Raw genomic sequence first — 21,911 nt, 5'->3', positions numbered from 1 at the left:
TTAGTCATCATCAGCATAGAATTTCTGAGTCAGCAGGTATATCCCTTTACCCTTAATGTACTCTGTGTCCGTACTTTGGTCATGCTCTTTTCTGTAGCAGAAATACTTGTGCTTATTTATCCATATTGAGCCCATCTATCAGATTGCGTCTCATTACCAATTTATGCATTTCCTATTTAATGCATATGGTATGCATTTATTTTGTCTTTTACTACAGAATTTGGAAAAGACAGAGCCAGGCAAAAATACTAGTACATAGATACTTATTGGTGGATATTAATTAATGTTTACACTTTGGTTAATGAACAAGGAATTCATTTTTTTCTTTCTTTTCTTCTTCTTCTTTTTTTTTTTAAAAAGAAACGATCAGTTTTTTTTCTGGAAAATAAACCTACATACCAGCTTTGGAAGGCAGGGTACTACATAGCAGTATATTTTCCAGAGAACGATATCACTATTCTTTGGGATAAAAAGACAACCATTCATATCAAAGTTGGACCCCAGTGGAAGGTAAGTCAACCTATTTGGTAGGCCAATCCAAATGAGATGTAAGAAATGAAGTTACATTTACCTTTAGATGTTTTACGGAAATAAAATAATTGATATTTTATTTAAGAAACAAGTTATATTATCAGAATTACTGATTCATAAGCCAGAGAAGAAAACTCTTACTGTGGCATACAGTACTGTGTACCTTAAAGTCACCAGTTTTCCAAAGTTACTTAGGTCAGCTCCTTTCTTCACATCCCTTCAGCGTGGTTGTGTGATATGTTTGTCATACAGTTAGATTCATTTATTACATTCTGCGTTCCATCTTTTCCTCCACATTCTGGATTTTTTTAAGTTTGCCCACAGTGCATGTGTTAAAAAAATAAAATAAAATGTTACCATCTAGAGTTCTATGGATTTTAACAAATGAATGGAGTTGTCTATCTACCATCAGAGTTCTGTATAGAACACACCTCTCAACTCCCCGATTTCTCCCATGTTGCCCCATTATTATTATTATTGTCAACTCCTACTTATTTATTTTTCATCTCTATAGTTTTGCCTTTATGGCTTCTTCGACTTGACAAAATACATTTAAGATTCATCCATACTGTCTAATGAGTTAATAGTTTGTTCCTTTATACTGTTGAGTAGTATTCCATTGTATAGATGTGCTAGTTTTTTTATTCATTCATGGTTGAAAATTCAATCTGGGCTGTTTAGAATTTTTGGCAACTTCTGTTTTAAATTGTTTTAAATACTGTTTTCTGTTAAATATTGTATAAATATTATTAAGTATGTATATTATTTTAAATATTTTAAATCATATTAAATATTGTAAATTTATATATGGAAGTTGTTTTTGAAACATTAATAGATTTTTAAAAATCCAGTTTATCTGAAATTGAAATTCAGAGTCATGGATATAATGTGTGGCAAGTTGGGGAAAAATTGGGATAGTAACAACATATTCTTTTTTTTTTTTTTTAAAGATTTTATTTATTTATTCGACAGAGATAGCCAGAGAGAGAGAGGGAACACAAGCAGGGGGAGTGGGAGAGAAAGAAGCAGGCTCATAGCAGAAGAGCCTGATGTGGGGCTCGATCCCATAACGCCAGGATCACGCCCTGAGCTGAAGGCAGACGCTTAACCGCTGTGCTACCCAGGCGCCCCAGTAACAACATATTCTTATAAAACTGTGGAAAAGATACATATTTTTAAAGATTTTAATATGTTGCAAATTTAAGATATGATTGTATATTGAAGTCATTTTCTTTCAATCCTCAAGAGAGATAAAGCCCATAAATCTATTACTAAGGGTTTGCTGCCTTCTTGCATTACTTTGATGCAAGTGAAATAATTTAGTCATTGCCATACTTCTTCAACCATGTTTCTCTGCCATTCTTTATTATGTATCCTCTCTTCGCTACTTTTTGGAAGTGAATTAACCAATTATTCTTCTACATCTCCCCATTTACTGGTGCCTTAACTTATTGGGTGACCAGTGGTGGAAGTGGTCATTGTCTTTGGATAGTTATTGTGGCTTCTGAGAGAATGGTCATGACAGTTGTAATCCCAGGATTATTGTCAGCTTTGCTGGAGACATGGGCAGCCTACTTCATCAGCTAAGGGCTGCATTCCATTCCTCAGTACATGAAGAGAACATGTAGTTTGTTGAATTTCAATGTTTTAAGGTGGATTTCCATTGTTTTAGGATGATCATTCTTCTTTGTACTTTTGGTTTATCTTCCTCCCCTAAAAGTAAAGTATTTCACATTCTTTGAGAAAATGCAGTGGGTAATGTTGATGTGAGCAATTCATATGGTACTTTCAGTAACCATCTCATAACCTATAACAACCTTTAGAAATGCGAAGTAACATGTGGTTTTTATTTATTGTGTCTAATGATACATGAATATTAAAGTTAACTTTTTCTTTGGGAGTTATATTATGAATGTTTTGGCTTTTCAAAGTATGACCTAGAGAAAAATTTATTATTTTTATTGTTTCAACATTTAAAGTGTTACAAAACCTTAAGCATATCTGGAGGTGGGTTTTTCATAAAAATGAATATGTATATGAATATATACAAAATATATATGTATACATACACACATACAGTGGTGTCTACATTATACTTCTCCAAGTTACTTACATTATTACTTGTATCAATGCTAATCAATTTGTGAATAGATAAAGTTTGAGAGATGGTAAAACATTGTTAAGAATTTAAAATAAGTGTTAAATATAATTGAAAGGATATGAAATTATCTTGAAACATATTTACATGGTTGTGGAAATTCTTAAAATGTCTGTTTTAAAGCTTTAAATTTTTTGTGAATGAGACCTTAAATGTTGAAAATAGAATATTTCATATTTAATGATAATTTTCTCTCACTTTAGAACAAACTTTCAGGATTATGTGGGAACTTTGACAAATGTACTTCAAATGATATGACTACTTCCAATAACTTAGAAGTGAGAAATGCCCAAGTATTTGGAGATAGTTGGGCATTAGGGCAGGTAAGTAGATTATATGTATTATAGAACTTAACAAATATTTTTTTGGTATATTTATTCTCTCAATCATTTTATTCTTACAGGAAAATTTATTTAGATAATGCTATTTAATGTCCTATTCGTATAGTAATTCATAACTGACAAATTACTTTCACATTTACCTTCTCCTGTAAAGCTTGGGACAATCTTGTAATGTAAAGGGTGTTGTCTCTATATGATAAATGAGGAAATTGAGGCTCAGGAAGGTTAAATGACTTGCCTAATATTATATATCCAGAAAGAAGCAGAGGTGACATTCAAATTCACATCTTTTAGTCTCATACTTTTCCTTCCATAGCAAATGCTTTATCAATGTATTTGTATTTCTAATAATGTAACTTTTGCCAACTCAAAGCAATGAATAAATGAAGACAGAATTTCTTAACATTTGTTCTCCAGACATGGTTGTGTGTGGGGTGGGGATAGGTAGGGAATGGATCTGTGGTTGGCCACCTCTGGGAGCAACTTGAATAAATTAAGTTAGACATATTTCTTTTTTGGAGGATTTCTTGAGGAATTATAAGCTTCCAAGGGAGGGATGAATCTGAAGGGTTTATCAACACAAAACCTGTTTTTATGTATTAGTTGACAAGGAAGCAGTGTCCTGTGGGCTGCACTTTGAGAAATGTTGAACTAACTCAGAAAACAAGGTCAAATTGGAAATTTGTATTACTGTTTTCTTCTCCTTTTTCTTTTTAGCCTATTTTTCTTCCTAGATGAAAGTGGTATCCACAACTATAGCTTTCTGATTGGTTACTATTTGGTTAATTGCTTTCCACTTTACCTAATTTACCTACTATATCTAGATTTCTTTAAAAACACAAAAGGGGTCTGGGATAAAACATTCACCTAATTCAGTAAAATTTAGGCAGCATATTTTAGTGTGTCCTAAGCTGAAAAGTACAAACATTTTATTTAATATATGAACTGTCTATTCTATGGAGAGATACAAAATCTTTTTTATTATGACTCTCATATATCTTATTGCATTTAGAAGTCTTTGAAGAAATTATCTTACATCTGTCCTTTTAAAATGAATTAAGGAATAACCAATTTATAATAACGCTTAAATAGTTGGAGTAATCAAAGAAATTTAGACTCATTATTATGTGTATTCTTATTCATATCTAATGGCCAAATCTAAAAATTAAAAAAAAGTTTTTTCATTTGGTAAGTTCAATTTAGCACTTAGATGTTTTCCAATCATATGAACCTACATTATGATTAAAACACAGCCCCTGTCATTAGGAATTTAGAGTCTAGATTAGTAGTTGAGGTAAAAAAATTAACAATGAAAATATGAGATAGGTGCTTTATTTTTTTTTTTAAGTTATTTATTTATTTATTTATTTGACAGAGATAGAGACAGCCAGTGAGAGAGGGAACACAAGCAGGGGGAGTGGGAGAGGAAGAAGCAGGCTCATAGCAGAGGAGCCTGATGTGGGGCTCGATCCCAGAACGCCGGGATCACGCCCTGAGCCGAAGGCAGATGCTTAACCGCTGTGCCACCCAGGCGCCCCGAGATAGGTGCTTTAATAAAGGTGAACACAATGTGGACTTTGTTATGGTCAAAGGAAGGTTCCTGAAGTAGGTGCCATTGGGCTGAATCTTACAAGACACAGGAGCTGGAGAAGTGAAAACGCTGGGAAACAGTGTAGCAGCAAAGGAGGGAGAGGCCCATTAAAAGGTGTCAGGAAGACTGATGCTGAATGAAAATCTCAAAAAAATTTAATATGGCGGTTCTGGAGGGTTTGAAGTAGTCAATAGCTGGAATGCAAATTATAGACCTGCAAGGTATGAGTGCTAGGGTCTAAGGCCCTAAACTAGTTGGGAGGCTCGTATAATCCAGCTGGTAGTGCTGAGTCAGTGAAGATTTAGAAAACTATACAAACTTGAGAGGCATTAAAGATTAAAATTACACCAGCATCTATTGAAAGATTGCATTAGGAAGGATGAATCTGGAGAATTCAAGACAGTCTCCTACCTCCCTGGCTTATTGGGTAATTGCTGGTGCTCTTCCCTGAGGCAGGGCAAAGAGGAGAGGAGATGGTGGAAGAAAGTGGGGACAGGCCAATCGTGTAGCGATAAGTACAGGCTAGGATGCATTGAGAGAGAAGCCACAGAGAAATTTATGTGGCGATACCCAGTTTTGAGATTCAGGAAAGAGATTTGGGCTGGAAATACGGATTTGGCAGTTACTAGTATATACAGGTTGTTGAAGCCATGAGAAGTGTACAGAATGAGAAAAATAGAGGTTTGAGGATCAGGCTTCACACAGAAGGGAGGGGGCAGAAGAATGGGGAGTAGCAGCTCATGAATTAGGAAGAAACCCAGAAAAAAAATGATGTCACAAGAAATAAATGAGGAGAGCTATTTAAGAAGGGCAAAGTAATAAATAGAGTCAAAGGTAGTGAAAGGTCAGGTGAGATGAAGACCGAAACATTGCCTTTATATTTAGGCAACGCTAATGAAGAGATCATTGATGACATTTCCAGGGCGGTTTCAGGGAGGTGGATTAGAAGAGGCAGAGACCAAATCGCTGAGCACGTGGGAGGTGAGCCCGAGACACGTGTGCGTACGCAGCTCCTCAGAGGAAGGCTGTGACAGAAACGGAGGAGCTGAAAAAGGAAGGAAAGAGAATCATTTGCTCACATAACTTTTTAATGACTGCACTTGAGACAAATTTAAAACCTGTTCACCTCTAATAGTGCCAGAATTTTAAGAGTATGCGTAATTGTTTTCGAAATACTATATACTTAGAGTTGGCTGAGCACAGATGCTTTAGGTAAGACCTGTCTAAAAGAAGGAGAATATATGAGATGTGATTGCAATGGATGGAGTCAGAATAGTTTACTCTGGTTTCAGCCTCAGAAGTCACCCCTTTGAAAATGTTCTCTTCTCCCTTATTTCTCTTCAACAGTGTGAAACCCCCAGTGAATTATTTAAACCCTGTGAGGCACATCAAAACAAATTTCCTTATGCCAAGAAAGAGTGCTCCATTTTGTACAGCGATGTTTTTGCTCCTTGTCGCAATGTGGTAAATGAACACTTTACTAAACTTCTGTATTTACATGGTACTGCTGTGTCTGTAACACCGAGATGAACGGGACAAATCGTTTAACCAACAGCTGGTTTTTCAGGTGGACTACCTCACTGCTGTCAGGAAGACAAATTGGGTAGTGTGTTTCTCTGTAGAAGTGATGCATTTAGTTGATTGATTTTCTCCCTCAATCCAACTTAACAACCTTCATTTGTACATATTATTTGTAATATTCTGTGCTAGTTTATGAAGCATCTTTAATACATCCTCAAAGCCAGAAATGATTGGTCAAAGCCATAAATATTTCTTTTTCTTCAGAGAACATTGCTGCCTGGGCGTTCTTCTCCTCAACCCAGTGTATAGTTTCAAACTCTTAGTAGTGGCACATTTAAAACAGTCTTAAAAGCATATGCCAAGATGGGGTGTAATTTATTTAGAAATTTACATTTCTAAATGCCTTCCCAACATTATAATTTTAGACCCCAATAGAGGTTTAAAGAAATAGTTTAAGGTATTCATAAAAATCACTAGAAGTACAATTGGTAACAGAACATTTTTATTGCCATGTGAATATGCTAATAATGAAACAATGAGCTTCTACAAAATATCAAAATATTATTATATTGCAGGTGTGGAAATTATATATTTTGTCAGACCCATTACCTGTTTTGCTGGTTCTTTGATCTTACATTTGCCTAATAAATTCCTTTCTCCTTTGGTCCATATGGAGGTTTGAGATGTTGTGAACTCTAGGTGGCAGTGTAAAGTTGATAATAACCAAATTTTGAAAATCTACCAGTTAGTTTTCTTTTAGAAGGTTGAATTTCAATCAGTTACTTATTGGAATTAACCCATTTTTCATTTCATTTTCAGATTGATGTTACTTCTTTTGCTAAAAATTGCCACGAAGACACGTGTAACTGTAATCTTGGTGGGGATTGTGAATGTTTATGCACAACCGTAGCCGCGTATGCATACAAATGTTGTCAGGAAGGGGTGTCTGTTCACTGGCGGTCATCCACTAGTTGTTGTGAGTACCCTAGTTAGAACACCATCATGGTGGGAACCTAATAAGGAGATTAATTTGTCTTACCACAGAACAAATACCATGGAATTCATGCAAATAGAATTTCTTCAAGATAGCTAAATTTTCTATTCCTTTGACAATGACAATAAATTGTAGTACAGCTAAAGGATTTATAAAAATAAAAATCAAGGTAAAATTTTAAATTTTATTTGCCTGTTGTCACTTTAACATTTGAACTATAAATTGTATACCATCCTCAAATTGTTTATGACTTATTCCCCTTACGCCTGTGAAATTTCACTGTTCTGATTATAAGAAACAGATTTGAGTTTTTAAACTTTTAATTTACTTAGGTAGATGGCAAGTCATCTAAAGATTTTAACACTTTCAGGTCACATTTCTAAGTAGACAGATATATTTGCCTACGTATAAAATAATCTTACAAAATTTAATTAATTACAGCACATCACTCTTAAAGAATCCTCTTTGCTCAGAGGATGTTCCCAAATAATGATGTCATTACAGAATGATGGCATCATAGTTCTTTCACTTGTCATTAATAAATATATAAGCCATATTTTGCATACTTTGAGATAAATGGTCAGATTCTTATATAGTTTAATATTTATTCTTTTATTTTTTAGCACTTGACTGTGAATATTACAATGAAGGTATGTGACATTTAAAGACTATTACTATAGCATTCTGTGGGATGTATTTTCAGATTAAAAGTTTTTGAACAATGTGGCTGGGAACAACAGTTCATAATTTGGTATATAATTCAATTAAAGCCTTTACTTTCTAAAATTTATCTAAATTTCTAAGTATTTGAGTCAAAATTTATTCTCTGTAAAATAAAAAGAGTGTGAACTAAGTTCTCAGCATTTAGGAGGCCTCAATAAATAGTTTTTGAATGACATGAATGAATGAATGAATGAGTGAAGATAGCTAACCTTTTAGGCAAAAAGTTTGAAAGACATATACCAAATGCTTATCTTTTACCACTATGTATAAATATAACCTTTATTCCAACATTATGTCATAGATATCAAACAGTGTGATAAGAATGTAAGGAATTTATTTCACCATCATTGTAGGCAAAAATAATTATTTACATATTATCAGAATGAGAATTTATTGATTTAATAGTAATAATGGATCTCTCCTAGCCCCATCAAGCAACCAAATTTGCAGTGAGAAGTCGAAGTGTAGGTGCTACCTAAACTAAGGCATAGATATAAGAAGAGACAGAGTTATATCCTCAGTGAAAATGCCACCTACTGGCAGAATTGGAGCCTGCTTTTTGTCAAACCTACTTATTGAGGAAAGCATAACCACTTAAACCTAATTCAAACAAGTAAGATGATCCAGGATGGTGTTCAGTGTTCATTTTGTCAGTGACTGGACAAACTCTGGACTCATGATGGGATAAATTAGAGTAATAGTTACAGGAAAAGTGGGCCATTACAAAAACCCCAAGCAACTAATCAAAGGCATTTTTGGTGATTTACTGAGCTAGGGAGAAGTCTGTCAGCTATAAATACCCAAAGAAAGCTAGATAATTTTAGAGAAATAGAGATGATGGATTAAAAGGAAAATTGACATTTTAGTTTTTGGTTGTTTTTGTTACATTTATGGAAGTTTGATGGAAGAAAAAAACCCAACATTAAAAAAAATTCACTGGTAGTTAAAGAAAATGTAAACCCAAAATATCTCCTGTTGAGGACTTCACACACACACACACACACACACTCCACATCAATCCTTTGGATGTCATGCTTAAATTGAGACGGATTCCCTAATATTAATAACAGTAATAATAGCAATAGCTTTTATTGTTAACTACTTTACCTATATCATATAATTTAAGCTTCAAATATGCTTGTAAGGTATTACTATTAACACTTTGTAGAGAAGGAAACTGAGGACCAGAGCGGTTAAAATAACTTGGTCAAAGTCACTTAGTCAAAAACATAGTAAACTGAGATTTGTAAGCAATCTGAGTTCGGAATCAAGGAGCTTGACCTCCAGGCTACACGGCCCTGTTGTAACATCCCAGTCTCAGAAAGATCACCATGCACTGTTATCATACACTCTAGACAATGTACACAGACATCAGTTTGAAAAAAAAAAAATGCTCCAGTAACTTCCTTACTTAAGAATTCTTGCTTCACATGCTTCTGCTGTAAAAATCTCCATCTGTGACTTTGTACTTTCTGGCATTCCTTCTGCAGTCCTTTGGCTCCCGAAGCAGAATTTTCTATGAATATTGAATTTCTCTACCTTTTGCTTCTTGGTACATTTTGCTTTCTGTCAACAAGTCTGCTGCACTCCTAGTGATGGTTCTTTTTCTAATGTGTTGCACGATTCTCCCAGCCAGCTCCTCTGGCGTCATCTAGAACACTATATGGGTAATATTCAGAGGGCGAACAGGGGGCATTTAGCCCCCATGAGACACTGATCAACTCAGTGGGGTGACAGGGGAGTCTGTTTCCTCTGATCAAAATAATAGGCAAAAGCATTAACCTGCAAAGGAGAGTACAAGTTTGTAAAAATAATCCAAGGAAGATAGATGATTGAAGGGCAATATAGAATTGAGGAGATTGGTGATAGTACTTGTGAAAAGAAAATTGTTTTAAATGACTATTTTTAATTTGTTTCATCCCAAATAATTTCATAGATATTTTAAACCTACCTAGTCTTCTTTGGATATTCAGCACTGATCTATTTCTTCCTTTATTTATTACACATCGGGCACTGTGTTATCAAGATACTTATTAACATTTCAGGCTAATGCAGAAGTAAATAATTGTGATTCTATAGGAGGAAAATTTTAAAAAGTAGGAGAATTCAGAGGTTACAGTTGGTATCATTTCAATAATCTTTAATGCAAAGAGTATATGTAATATCTTCATGTTCATTTTATGGCATTTACTAAAAATACTAAGATTTTATTATTGTGATTGCTGTCAGTGAGCAAGGACTTCAATATTCCACTAAAATTTGTTGTGCAAGTTTTAAGCTCAGAGTGATTTTATTAGATAGGATATGCTTAATATTGTGTTAAATAATCACTGAAGGAAATGATTGCTTTTAGTAGGTGGTGAAATCATACTTCTCCCTAAAGAAAATAAATGATAAAGTCAATGGTTTTGTCTCAATTGCTAGTGAAAATGCATGACTATCCAGACACAAGCATCAATCAACTGGGAGACAATTCAGAAGTTTTTGATTTTTATACAAATGCATTTCTCTGAGTTCTTTAGATTTTTTCCCCCTCCATCTTAAGAGTGAGCTTGGTGAGGAAAATTGTTTTTGAGATAAAAATTAGAGGAAGGAAGGAATGAGAAATTCACTGACAACAACTGGATTGATCTTGTAGGATAGCACTTTCCATATACATATCAGCATTTTACATAACTTATACCATAGAAAATATACATATACGTATGCCAAGCATACAGCTGATAATTATGTAACTTAATTTTGATGATTCAAAAGAAACTTCAAAGTTTTGTAACCTCTCAGTTATACTAAGGCCCTTAAATGGCATAGAGATTGGGCTGAAGGTAAACTGAACTTATTATCACAAAACCTAACTCATAATTTTTTTGAATATCAGTGAACTTATTTATAATTCATAAGATAAGGTTTGCAGAAAAGTTGTTCTGAGTGAGTTTCAAATTTGGCTCTACACTAATAAGTTTTTTACTATAGTAAATATTTTCCACTTTATATGGAGCTAGTTAAGTGCATGAGAAACAACAGCAGAAGTAAAAAGACTTTGGACTTCTTTGTTGAGCTTCAACTTATTTTCTTTTTTATAGACATGCCTCACTGGTAAAATCAGTAATTCCCCAAACAGTAAAATATTGTATATCATGTCTGTGAATTCTGTTTTCATGCAACGCAACCTATTAGGGAGAGATGATTTTTAGAAGACAATCAAAATCCCTGGCCATGGATAGAGATAAATTTATGTTTATTGAGAATAGATTCAAATCATGGAATATTAGAGTAGAAAGTAACCTGGACAACCTTCTTCATATAGGTGAGAAAAATTGAGATCCAGAAAGCTTAAATCAGTCTTCTAAGGAGCACTGTTTTATACAAACAGATACATGTAAATGTGTATACATATATGTATATACATATACAAAACATATATTTTTTAAATTATATAATCTAAATATGATGCATATATTCCAATTCATTATAGTATTTTATTTTTGAAAATAGTTCACTTATTTTATTAATGATAAATAACTTAAATGCACAATAATTTTTGGAGTATTTCTTTGTTATTAACATCTATCCCATTGAAATGATAGCTGGAAATGTAAAACTCCTATGCCAATATATAATTCTCTTATCTGCATTTAACTAGGGCTTGGAGAAGGGCCATACATGCTGGCAAGTTATGGACAGAGTGGCCTTGTTCTGGGGGCCAATATGACCAGTAGGAGCATTTTCTCTTTGCCAAGGAGTAGTATTCATGGCAATTTATTTTTTAATTTTATGATCACTCCAGGCCTTTTTAAAGAGAAGGCATCATGTAAGTATAATTTCCAATTGAAAATAGGAATTTTATTTTCCATTTACATTGTTTTTCATTTATTCATGCAGTAGCTATTAGTTGGGGATCTAATACGTTTATGGCATTTTTTAGGTGTCCTAAAGGATATAAAATAAAATAAGAAACTGGTACATGAACCAACTATCTCTTGTATATAAAATCTTTTCTTTGTATATCTCTTGGCATATATACATTAGAATTGCAATTATTTGATTGAATTTTTGGTCCTAAATAAAGCACAACTTAAATTTTCATAGTAACCATGGTAGACTTGATTTGCAATTCTCGAAATTTTGATTTGTTATCAAAGTAGTTAAATATTGAGGAAATAAATCAGAGTCTAGACAGTCTGTTATTCTTATATGGCCTTGTCTGTCCTGGTACCTGGTCCCACACTTACTGATTTGCATCTGCAGATCTATACTGGTTCCATCCACTTGGCTCCTGTTCTAACTAGCGGTTAGTGTCCTCTTCTGATCTGGTGATAATCAGGCTACTTGTTGCTATACTAGCCCTACTTAGAATCATGCATAAGGTGTTGTATAAGATTAGAAAATATTTATTAAATGAATCAGACTTAACTTTTATATTTATTTTGAGAAATCTCCTGATTTTCTAGCTAGAATGAATTGCTTTTTTCTTGTCAAACCAACTCCTTTAGTTATTTTAATCTATGAAAACACCTATCACAGTCTGAAGTTCCAATTCATATGTTTGTTATTTATCTTTCCCCTGAATAAGATTTCTTTTATTCTTTTTTTGCATCTTCCAGTGCTCAGCAGAAGGACTTGCAAGTTTTAAGATATAATCAATGCCTTTGGAATTATATGTTAGATTTGAGCGAGCTCTTCATTTTATGATTTATAATAATTAATGTTTTCAATAGAAAAATCCTAATGGATTTAAACTAAAAAAATTAAAACCAAAAAATTTAAGGTCTAAGAAATTAAACCTAAAATCTCAATTAAGAAACTTCATCATGGGTTTTACAAAGATGAGGAAATCTTTTTAAAGCATGTAACAAAAAAGGATGACATTTCTCAAATGTTTTATAGTTGTTCATTAGCCATTTGATCATCTATTGGGAAATAGACAATAATGTTGAGCAAATAGTTTTTTCTTAATGCAGCAAGATCACTTGAAGACTATCGACTGGTTAAGAACCCAGTGATACTGAAATGCAATGACATGCCTAAATTGATCTGTTTCCCTGTTCTCTTAGATCATCCAATTTAGCCATTTGGAGATTCTGTGCATTTGAAAATGTTAAAGCTTGCAAATACAAATATGTGTTCAATCATTCAATTCCTTGTATGAAATTGTGTGTTCCGGGGTCCTAAGCTGATATTTCTTTTCTTCCGCCAGGGACATGAGAAATTATTTAAAAAATAGAACTCAGCAGAGACTGACCTGTTTGAGCTTTAGAGCTGAATAACAATTCATTACATTAAAATATTAATTTTCCTTTTAGAGATCTTAGAATTCATTGCTAAAATCTTGGAGATTGGTATTAATTACATATGGAGGTCATGCAGCTCTGTTTTTGTCCACTTTCTAAATACATTTGACAATGCTGGTGATGATGATCTGCTTCCTCCAGAGAACCCAGGGGGGTGTCAAACACACTGTTTATGATTTACAGCATTGGCACTTGTTTCCTTGGAATCTGCTGAAAGGCCAAACTACTTTCTCTACGTCCACGACGATGACACTCTCCGTTTGGAACTATGGCAGGCGAATTCAGCCTTCCATCAGAGAGCCACATTTTTCCACCATCAGAGTCTCTGGATTCCTGGTTACAGTGCATTTGAGTTATACATCAAGAAAGGCTTTTTCATCATCCTCACAGATGCTAGTGTCAAAGCATCAAAATATGACGAATCCGAAGAATTCAAACATTCAAGTAGCTTCAGTATAGAAGGTATGGTTCCTGAGGTCTTCAAAAGGAGAATCAATAGACAATTTACATTATGGCAAAATATCTATCAAATTTTAATTTTTAAGTCATTCCTAAAGGAGTCCAAGTAGATCAAATTGTATGACCTTGAGCGAGTTTCTTTCTTTCTTTTTTTTTTTAAAGATTTTATTTATTTATTTGATGGAGAGAGAGACAGCCAGCAAGAGAGGGAACACAAGTAGGGGGAGTGGGAGAGGAAGGAGCAGTCTCCCAGCGGAGCAGGGAGCCCGATGTGGGGCTTGATCCCAGGACCCTGGGATCATGACCTGAGCCGAAGGCAGATGCTTAATGACTGAGCCACCCAGGCGCCCCTTGAGTGAGTTTCTTAACCTCTTTGTCCTTCAGTTTATGTGAAATTAGGAAGGGGAAAATAATAATACCTACTTTATAGAGTTATTATATTACATAAATTAATTGGCAAATAGCTTAGAACAGCCTTAAATAATGTTATTTTTAATTATGGCCCCAATTATTACTTTCAGTGCTACCTGGACTTTGGAAATCGAGGTTCCTCACATCTCTTGGGGCTACTGTTTGTACCTTTTGTTTCCTAGAAGGTAGCTTCTCAATAACCTGATTCTTAATGATAAAGACAGCATGTTTATGTCTGTCTTTTGAATAGTAGGGTATCTGGTTCCATTGACCTCTGGAAGATTTCCCTGGTTCAGTAGAAGCCTGATTTTATTTCTAGAGATCCTTACAGTTTTATAGCTATTGAATTTTCTGAATTTCAGAGAGGAATCTTCGCTGCCTCATCTGATGTTTAAAAGTCATGTTTTATTTTCAAAATCTAGGAGCTTAACATATGCCTTGGACCTCCCAAACAAATTATTTCATTTCAACCTATCATTTGTTTTATTCATTCATTTGCCTTTTCTGTTGTGGATAAATTTCTGCAAATCTTGATAGTCTTTGGATTATAGAAATTTAGACGAGCTTCAAGTTTTTGCCTATTAAAAAGGGTTCCTGTACTCATAAGAAAAAGTCACTGATATGCCTGTACTACATTCTATAGATATGATATTTTTACTTGAGTTTACTTAAAAGTTGAATATTATGACTCTTTGTTTCCTCTTCAATCTAGAAATTTGCTCTGTTATAATCAGACCCAGTGACCCCACCTGAGTTTTGGACAACTGTTGCCAATGGCACCATCAGAATGTCAGAAACTGATCTTTGTGGGCTTCCTAAAACTGGTACTCTCTAGGGGTCTACTCTAGTCTTGGAACCAATCCTCTGTCAGGACTCACAATTCCAGTGACCCAGGTCTAATGGCCACTCTAATCTTTAGATGCACAGATGCCTTCCAAAAAGTTTTATTTTCCTACACATACTTTGGAATTGCATTCTGTATCCAGAATCTAGGAAACATAACCTCTACCCTGAACTTTGTGCTTTATGGAGCTCTCTTCTTCAGAAATAATTTTGGACTGCTACAGAAAGACTGTTCTCTGTTGTGGAAAGGGGAGAGTACTAGCAGAGTTTGTAAGAGAAAACTCTTCAATCGGGGGAGGTTTTGTAACTGTAAGCATGTATTATTAAAACCCATTCATTTATTTTTGTCATCAGGTAATACTTACCATGTACAAGGTCATGCTCTAAGTTCTGTGAGAAGAACAATGCTCTCCCTAGTTTTGATGTTAGGAAACATGTCTTTTGTCTTGCCATTTTCCTAATTGTTTGAACTTGGCAAGTCATTTGGCTCCTCTGAGCCTCACTTTTTTCATTTATAAAATGAAAATAATACTCAACAGGCTTGAGGATAAAATAGAATAATAGACAAAAGATTACTTTGCAAAAAGTAAAATTCCAAACAAGTGTTCGGTATTATTATGACATGTAAATCATGAGAACCCACCGAACATAAATGGAAAAGATTTTGAATTTTCATGGCTTTCTCCAACTGCTGGCTTTTTAAAGTCTTTGGAAGGGAAACTAACGTTTAGGTATTCAGCCTAACCATGAAATACTTTCATCACCAAGCAATTGCAATGCCTTTTTCCCTAGCTCTGTCTTTTCTACAACATTATAGTCAAGGAGGGGTCAAACCTAGAAGGGTTACTATAATAAATCATTATTTTTCAAGCTGTACGTCTTATTTCTCCAGAAACCCAGGCAGCAGTGCCCTACCGGAGGATGTGTGAGTGGAAATATGAACCTTGTGCCAGTCCTTGTTTTAAAACATGCAGTGACCCTGAAGCACAAGCATGTAAATTTCTTCCACCGTAAGTCTTTTAACCATCCAATGGGCAACTTCCAGCATTAGCAGATTCTTCTATCGATGGATTTTTTTTTAGAATTTTAAAATTACAAAACAATTCTCGAGAATAATTTGTATGTGCTCTATACTTATTAAAGAATTCACTTCCTTTTATTTAAGCAGTAGTTATTGAGGGGCTGCTACGTAGCAGGAATTCTGGCTGATATGGGTGTAGTACTGAACAAAACAGACAAAGTACCTCCCCTCATGCAGCTTACACTTTGTTGGGTTAGAGCAGAGAATAAACCAATAAAAACCTAAGTATGTAATACAATATATTGTTAGATGGAGATAGGTGTTATGGAGAAAAAAGGAAAGTAAGGAAGACAGAGAGCAGAAGGCATATATGTGTCTTTGCTAATTAACACAGCGTGGTCAGGGAAAAACACATGAATAAGGCAGTGTGTGATCAGAGATATAATGGAAGTAAGGCAACTGGTCATGTGAATATTTGGGGAAAGACTCTTTCAGTCTGAGAACAGTGCAAATGTCCTGGGATGGGAATGTGTTTGTTGTGTTCGAAGATAAACAAGGAAGTCAGTTAGTTGGAGCAAAGTGAACAAAACTAAGAGGAGTAGGAGATGAAACCAGAGAATCACAGTGCTATGCAAATCATATAGGGCCTTGTGGCCCATGTGGGGCTTCGTTTTTTTCTCTGAGCAATGCCCTGGTATATTTTGTACAGAGAAGTGACATGATTTGATTTCTGTTTAAAGAGTTTCCTTTGGCTGTTGTACCGACTGTTGGGGAGGTGAAGAACAGGGCAGAACTGGTCAGTAATTCAGATAAGACTTGAAAGGGATTTGACAAGCCTGGTAGCCTTGAAAGTTGTGAAGAATGTTAAGATTCTGAATATATTTTGAACTTAGGGCCGTGGTTTTGCTGATTTAATATCAATCATGAGAGAAAAAAGAGTTAGATTCAAGGTTAGGCCTCCGCAAATTGTAGGTAGAACCACATGAAATTACCATTTTTATAGTAAAAACTGGTCAATAATAGCAAATTCAAATGATTCCACTTACTAGGGTGACTTCGTTGCCGTTTATTGAGGTAGGGAGGTTGTTAGGAGGAGCAATCCGCAGGAAAAGTCAGGAATTTAGTTCAGAGGATTTTAAATTTGAGACCGAAAATTGTTCATTAGATTTGGCAAAACAGAGAATAAGAAGAAGCAAAATGGAGACAGAGTATAAACAGTTTCTTTCTTTCTTTCTTTCTTTCTTTCTTTCTTTCTTTCTTTCTTTCTTTTTCTTTCTTTCTTCTTTCTTTCTTTCTTTCTTTTTCTTTCTTTCTTTCTTTCTTTCTTCTTTCTTTCTTCTTTCTTTCTTCTTTCTAAGGAGTTTTGCTGTAAGGGAGAACAAAGAGATGGAACAATAATAGGAGGGAATATTTTTTAAAGGATCATTTTCCATGAGGCATTTGCGAGCTTCCTTTCTGTGACAGACAACGGGCCTACAAAAGGCCCTGGGCGTGCGAGTGAATGAGACACAGCGCCTCTTTCTGGGAGCTCCCAGCCGTTAGGAAGAAGACAGAAACAAAAGCCGATACTGATAATACAGTGGCAAGAGGGTTAAAGCACTCATGACAACTAGCTCACTGTAGTCTTTGTGTGACTCACATGGTGCCGAGGGCTGTGAATTGGGTCATCTCTTTATCCCCGTTGTCAGGGGAGACACAGAGAGGTGACACAATTTGCTGTCTATGACACAGTTTGCAGGCAGTCATGGGGCCAGGAATTGAACCTCTACTGGGTATGAAGTGCAGTGGAAGCCAGCGAGAAGGAAGTATTTCTATTTCTATTTCTTTTCTCTTTTTTTTTTTGAGATTTTTATTTATTCATTTGAGAAAGAGAGAGAGAAAGAGCACACACAAGTGGGGGAAAGGAAAAGGGAGAGGGAGAAACAGACTCCCTGCTGAGCAGGGGGCCGAAAGCTGGGCTCAATCCCAGGATCTGGAGATCATTACCTGAGCTGAAGGCAGACAGACGCTTAACCATCTGAGCCACCCAGGTGCCCCTCTATTTATTTTCTTAAAAATAAGAACAGCCAATTCTTATGAAAAGGAGACATCTTCAGCATTCACTTGGACCTCTCAAGTTCACACACCTACTTCCTGCCACTTCCAGTACCAGCAGGAGGAAGGGACACAACAGGGCCTCCATAGTGAGGAGGGCACCAGGGCAAGGAAGGAAGGAAGACAGAGGGCAGAGAGCATGGCCAGCCTGGCACAGGGGAGGAAATGAGCTATAGTTTGAAGTGGCATTTAGCTACTTGATTATTTCTTGTGGTATAACCAGTCTCCAAGGCGGCTGAACCCAGATCCTCAACGCTTCCATAACTTGGTCTGTAGCTATTCCAAAACTTCTCTTTTGGTTAGGATACAGAGAAGAGATTCAGAATGAAACTTTGCCTCTGCCAAGCTGTTTCTCATCTCTATCTTCTTTCACCTTTTCCCCCTGCCCTGCCCCAAGGTGCGTAATTATTGCTCACTCTTGGATTTGCAGGGGAGACTCAAGTACGGAGCTGGGGCTTTAACATAGCTCTACACCCCTCCTGCAAGTTCCCAACAGAACCACCACCCTCGTTCTAGATGATGCGGTTTCTGGCACATAGCAAGTGTTAAAAACAAAAATATCTAGTGGAAATGAGAACTTGTATGAGACAAGATGCCAACTAGCATACCATAGAACCCATATGTAAATACAGTTATTCCTGTTATGTAATATACCTATTATAAGACATGGTCTACATCTGAGGCGTTTATTTCTCAGTCAGGAGTTGAATAGATTATCGGTTGGATGACAAAATAAAGAAGAATCTGCTGTGTGCAACCATGAAGGCATTTTTAAAGGAATAAGTTACTGATTTTTCAAAATATTTTAAGAAAGTGGCTGTGGTTTTGACTTGCATAAAACAATCACAGAGTAATTGAGTTGCACAAAAAAGTGATGTTTATTTAATTTAATGATAACCAACTGGCCCTAGTCCCTTCGTCCATATAGTAACTTTAATTTTTCTGGTTCGTTTAACAAAGTTTAGAGTAGAATAGGAATATCGTACGCCAGTTAAAGTTTTATTATTTAAGTTCATTTTATAAAATAAACAATTGATCACATAAACTAAGCCGTTTGTGTAAAAAAGAAAATCATCTGCGAGGGAGGTATCCAAAAGACGGCTAAATGTGTCTCATGTTAAAAGAGAAATTAGCTTTTCTTGTTTTTTAAAGTGTTGCCTGGATTTCCTTCCGCAAACTAGTGCCCTCTGGTGGCTATACTTGCTCTTAGTGTCAAGTTCATTTTCATCTTCCACGGGAGAGAGGCCTTGAGTATTCTAATTCAAATTCTTTACAGATGTGGCAATTGGAAATGTCTAAAAATTAAAAATATTATTACTAACTTCTAGTGTATTTGAAAGGCAGATAAGCAAGGCTTTTTATAAAAAATATTTGCATTAATTCTCTCTAGCTTGCATGAATCTAGTAATTGGTTATACACAAAAGAATGCATTTATTTCCTTTGAATCAGAATAAATTAGACGCTGAGCCTCAATTGGACAAGAAAGAAAATGTAACCTTCTTTCTTATATTGACTTCATTCCCTTAGATAAAAGCACTTCAGATGTCTTTGGCCCATGATATCCAAGCCATAGCTTCTTTAAATTCGGCACCCTTGCTTTGCTTCTGTGCCATGCATGAGAAGTGGAGATCTTTAGGAAACCAAACATCCTGTAACTTGAAATCCAATCTCTATGGTGTCATATACAACCATATCCTCCAAGGCACTGCCGAACATTTGGGCCCTTGAGAACTACGGCTTCTGCTCCTCCCCATCCCTGTCCTCAAAGAATAACAACCATGTTCCACCTCCATACCTTCCACCCGGAGATTCCTCTATCTTTTCAGTGACTTCAGGTCTTAATAATAGTCAGGGAGAGCCACTGTTCTACCAGGGTCCTTAAGGCAAGGATATTTAAAAAGGATCTCTATCTGCTGAGATTTGGGGGAATATAGGAGTGGAAAGTTCAACAAGTGTAGATTAAAAACACAATAAATGATTCTTCTGCATTTCCAGTGATTTATAGAGCATGTCTTTAGTGTGTCCCAAACATAAGTGTATGCTTTGAAAAGTCTGTGTTCAAATTCTTCATTAATCATGAATGATATCCATTTATCATCCCCTAGGGATTGGGATTCTGTAAAATGAAGTATGATGGGATGGCGGCAAATGGAGCACTGCTTACTGCTTGACAAGTAGAAAAGAAGACTTTTGGGAAGAATATGTCTTAGTTGCATATATTAAATGCAGTATTTTTTTTTATATTTTGAACTTTTCACTTTGATTTTTTTTTCATGTAAAGCGTTGAAGGATGCTTGCCCTACTGCCCTAAAAATATGATCCTTGATGAGACCACCCTCAAATGTGTTTATCCGGGAGACTGTAAGTGGGAACCTTACCTAATTTATTCTGAAAAATGAAACACTTGAACATTTTTTCTCTACTGATAACAAGTGGTTGTAAACAGAAGTTTTAGACAACAGACTTTTATAAGATTCTTCTTTAATATCCCTTCCACATTTTTTTTGTTTGTTTGTTTCTACTTACTTTCTAAAACATATAAATCTTCCCTCAAACATCCCTCCTGTGCTGTCTCTCCCAAAACATTTTTCTTGATGCTAAAGATCCCATTAGGAAGTATATATGGGCCTCATTTTAAGCACAACAGATTAAGGAAGCGTATCTCTGTGTTTTTTTGTAGGCATACTTTTGATTCCCACAGAACCAGCATTAACGCCACCAGGTAAGCCATCTCTGCCCATGCTTACCGCTGTTGTTACCATTTGAGACCCTGAAATTAGCATTTTGTAATTTAAGTCTTGGCACACTTATAACAGCTAACTGACATTGGTACTATCCCATTGACTAGAAAACCCAGCAGTCACTTCGTCTCATTCCGTAGCTGCTCACTGGCTCAGAGCGCCAGGTTTTCTGAATGGCTTCTTCATTTGGTTCACCTCTTCCTCCATTTCGGTAGTATGGATAACAAGGACTTCCCCTCACATTTTAAACCTAGGATTTGAGTGTCACTAAATCACAGGGGTTAAGTTGACTCTAAAGAGGTGTTAATGCAAATGAAGTCATCCTTTGGCACTTCTGCTCCGATTCCTGTGTTCTGCCCCAGCCTCTGGAGTAGGCATTCCAGCTCCTACCTCACTTCTCTCCCTCTCTGTGAAACTTGGCTTAGGAAAGAGTGTGATAAATCTATTCACAGTAAGGCTTGACAAACATAATATTTTTCCTGAGATTATACTTTAGAAAAGTTCAGATACTTCTTCTTCTTCTTTTTTTTTTTTGGTTATATTATCATAGTTTAATTGTATTTCTAATTAAATTATCTGCTAAAAAAGGCAAGTGACTGTTGTGACATTATATAGGAGTTACAGATTTTGTAGTCCATGCTAAGAGAATTTTTAAATGAAAATGTTCTGAACCAACTATCTAAATAAACAAAATTTTAAAAATTGAAGTATAGTTGACATATATAAACTTCCCTATAACTATCACTGTTACCGCTATTCTTACTGGCTCCCATTTATCAGGTACTTAGTACCTGCCAGGCATTAGACTAACCCCTTGGCAAACATTTAATCCTTACAAGTCATTAGAATTTTCCATGATTCTGTGCTTGTTTTGGACTAGAACTTTGTTTCCTTTTGATGGGTTAAATGTTTATGATGATAAGAATAAAAATATTTAAGTCTGTATTAAGTTTCACATTTTCTAGAAGATGCAACGTCTATATATCATGAACACTGCTCCGAGGACTAAGGAATGGGGAATTTTTGTTCTTTATTCTGTACATTAGAAACTACAAAATAAGCACAAAATTAAGGTTACTTAGAGAATTTATTTCACTGAAAAAGTAAGTTTTCTCTTACATCACTGTGATAGACTAAATAATGGCCCTCCAGAGATGTTGACCTCTTAATCCCAAGATTTTGTGAATATGA

At 35.4% G+C, this 21,911-nt stretch overlaps 1 protein-coding gene across 1 annotated transcript in view; it reads left to right on the top strand.

The window, feature by feature from the left end:
- The window catches only part of OTOGL (otogelin like), a 127,954-nt gene that overhangs the window by 71,045 nt on the left and 34,998 nt on the right, over nt 1–21,911 (top strand). Inside the window, exons 27-36 of the mRNA XM_057316538.1 lie at nt 361–510; nt 2,893–3,012; nt 5,969–6,085; nt 6,962–7,118; nt 7,760–7,786; nt 11,503–11,670; nt 13,334–13,612; nt 15,756–15,873; nt 20,261–20,340; nt 20,660–20,701. Of these exons, the coding sequence (XP_057172521.1) occupies nt 361–510; nt 2,893–3,012; nt 5,969–6,085; nt 6,962–7,118; nt 7,760–7,786; nt 11,503–11,670; nt 13,334–13,612; nt 15,756–15,873; nt 20,261–20,340; nt 20,660–20,701 (1,258 nt within the window). The remainder of the gene's footprint in view (nt 1–360; nt 511–2,892; nt 3,013–5,968; nt 6,086–6,961; nt 7,119–7,759; nt 7,787–11,502; nt 11,671–13,333; nt 13,613–15,755; nt 15,874–20,260; nt 20,341–20,659; nt 20,702–21,911) is intronic.

This window comes from Ursus arctos, unplaced genomic scaffold, assembly GCF_023065955.2.
Source record: "Ursus arctos isolate Adak ecotype North America unplaced genomic scaffold, UrsArc2.0 scaffold_21, whole genome shotgun sequence".
Lineage (NCBI taxonomy): Eukaryota > Metazoa > Chordata > Mammalia > Carnivora > Ursidae > Ursus > Ursus arctos.
Note: the sequence above shows the minus strand (reverse complement) of the source record. Positions and strands in the feature narration are given on the sequence as shown.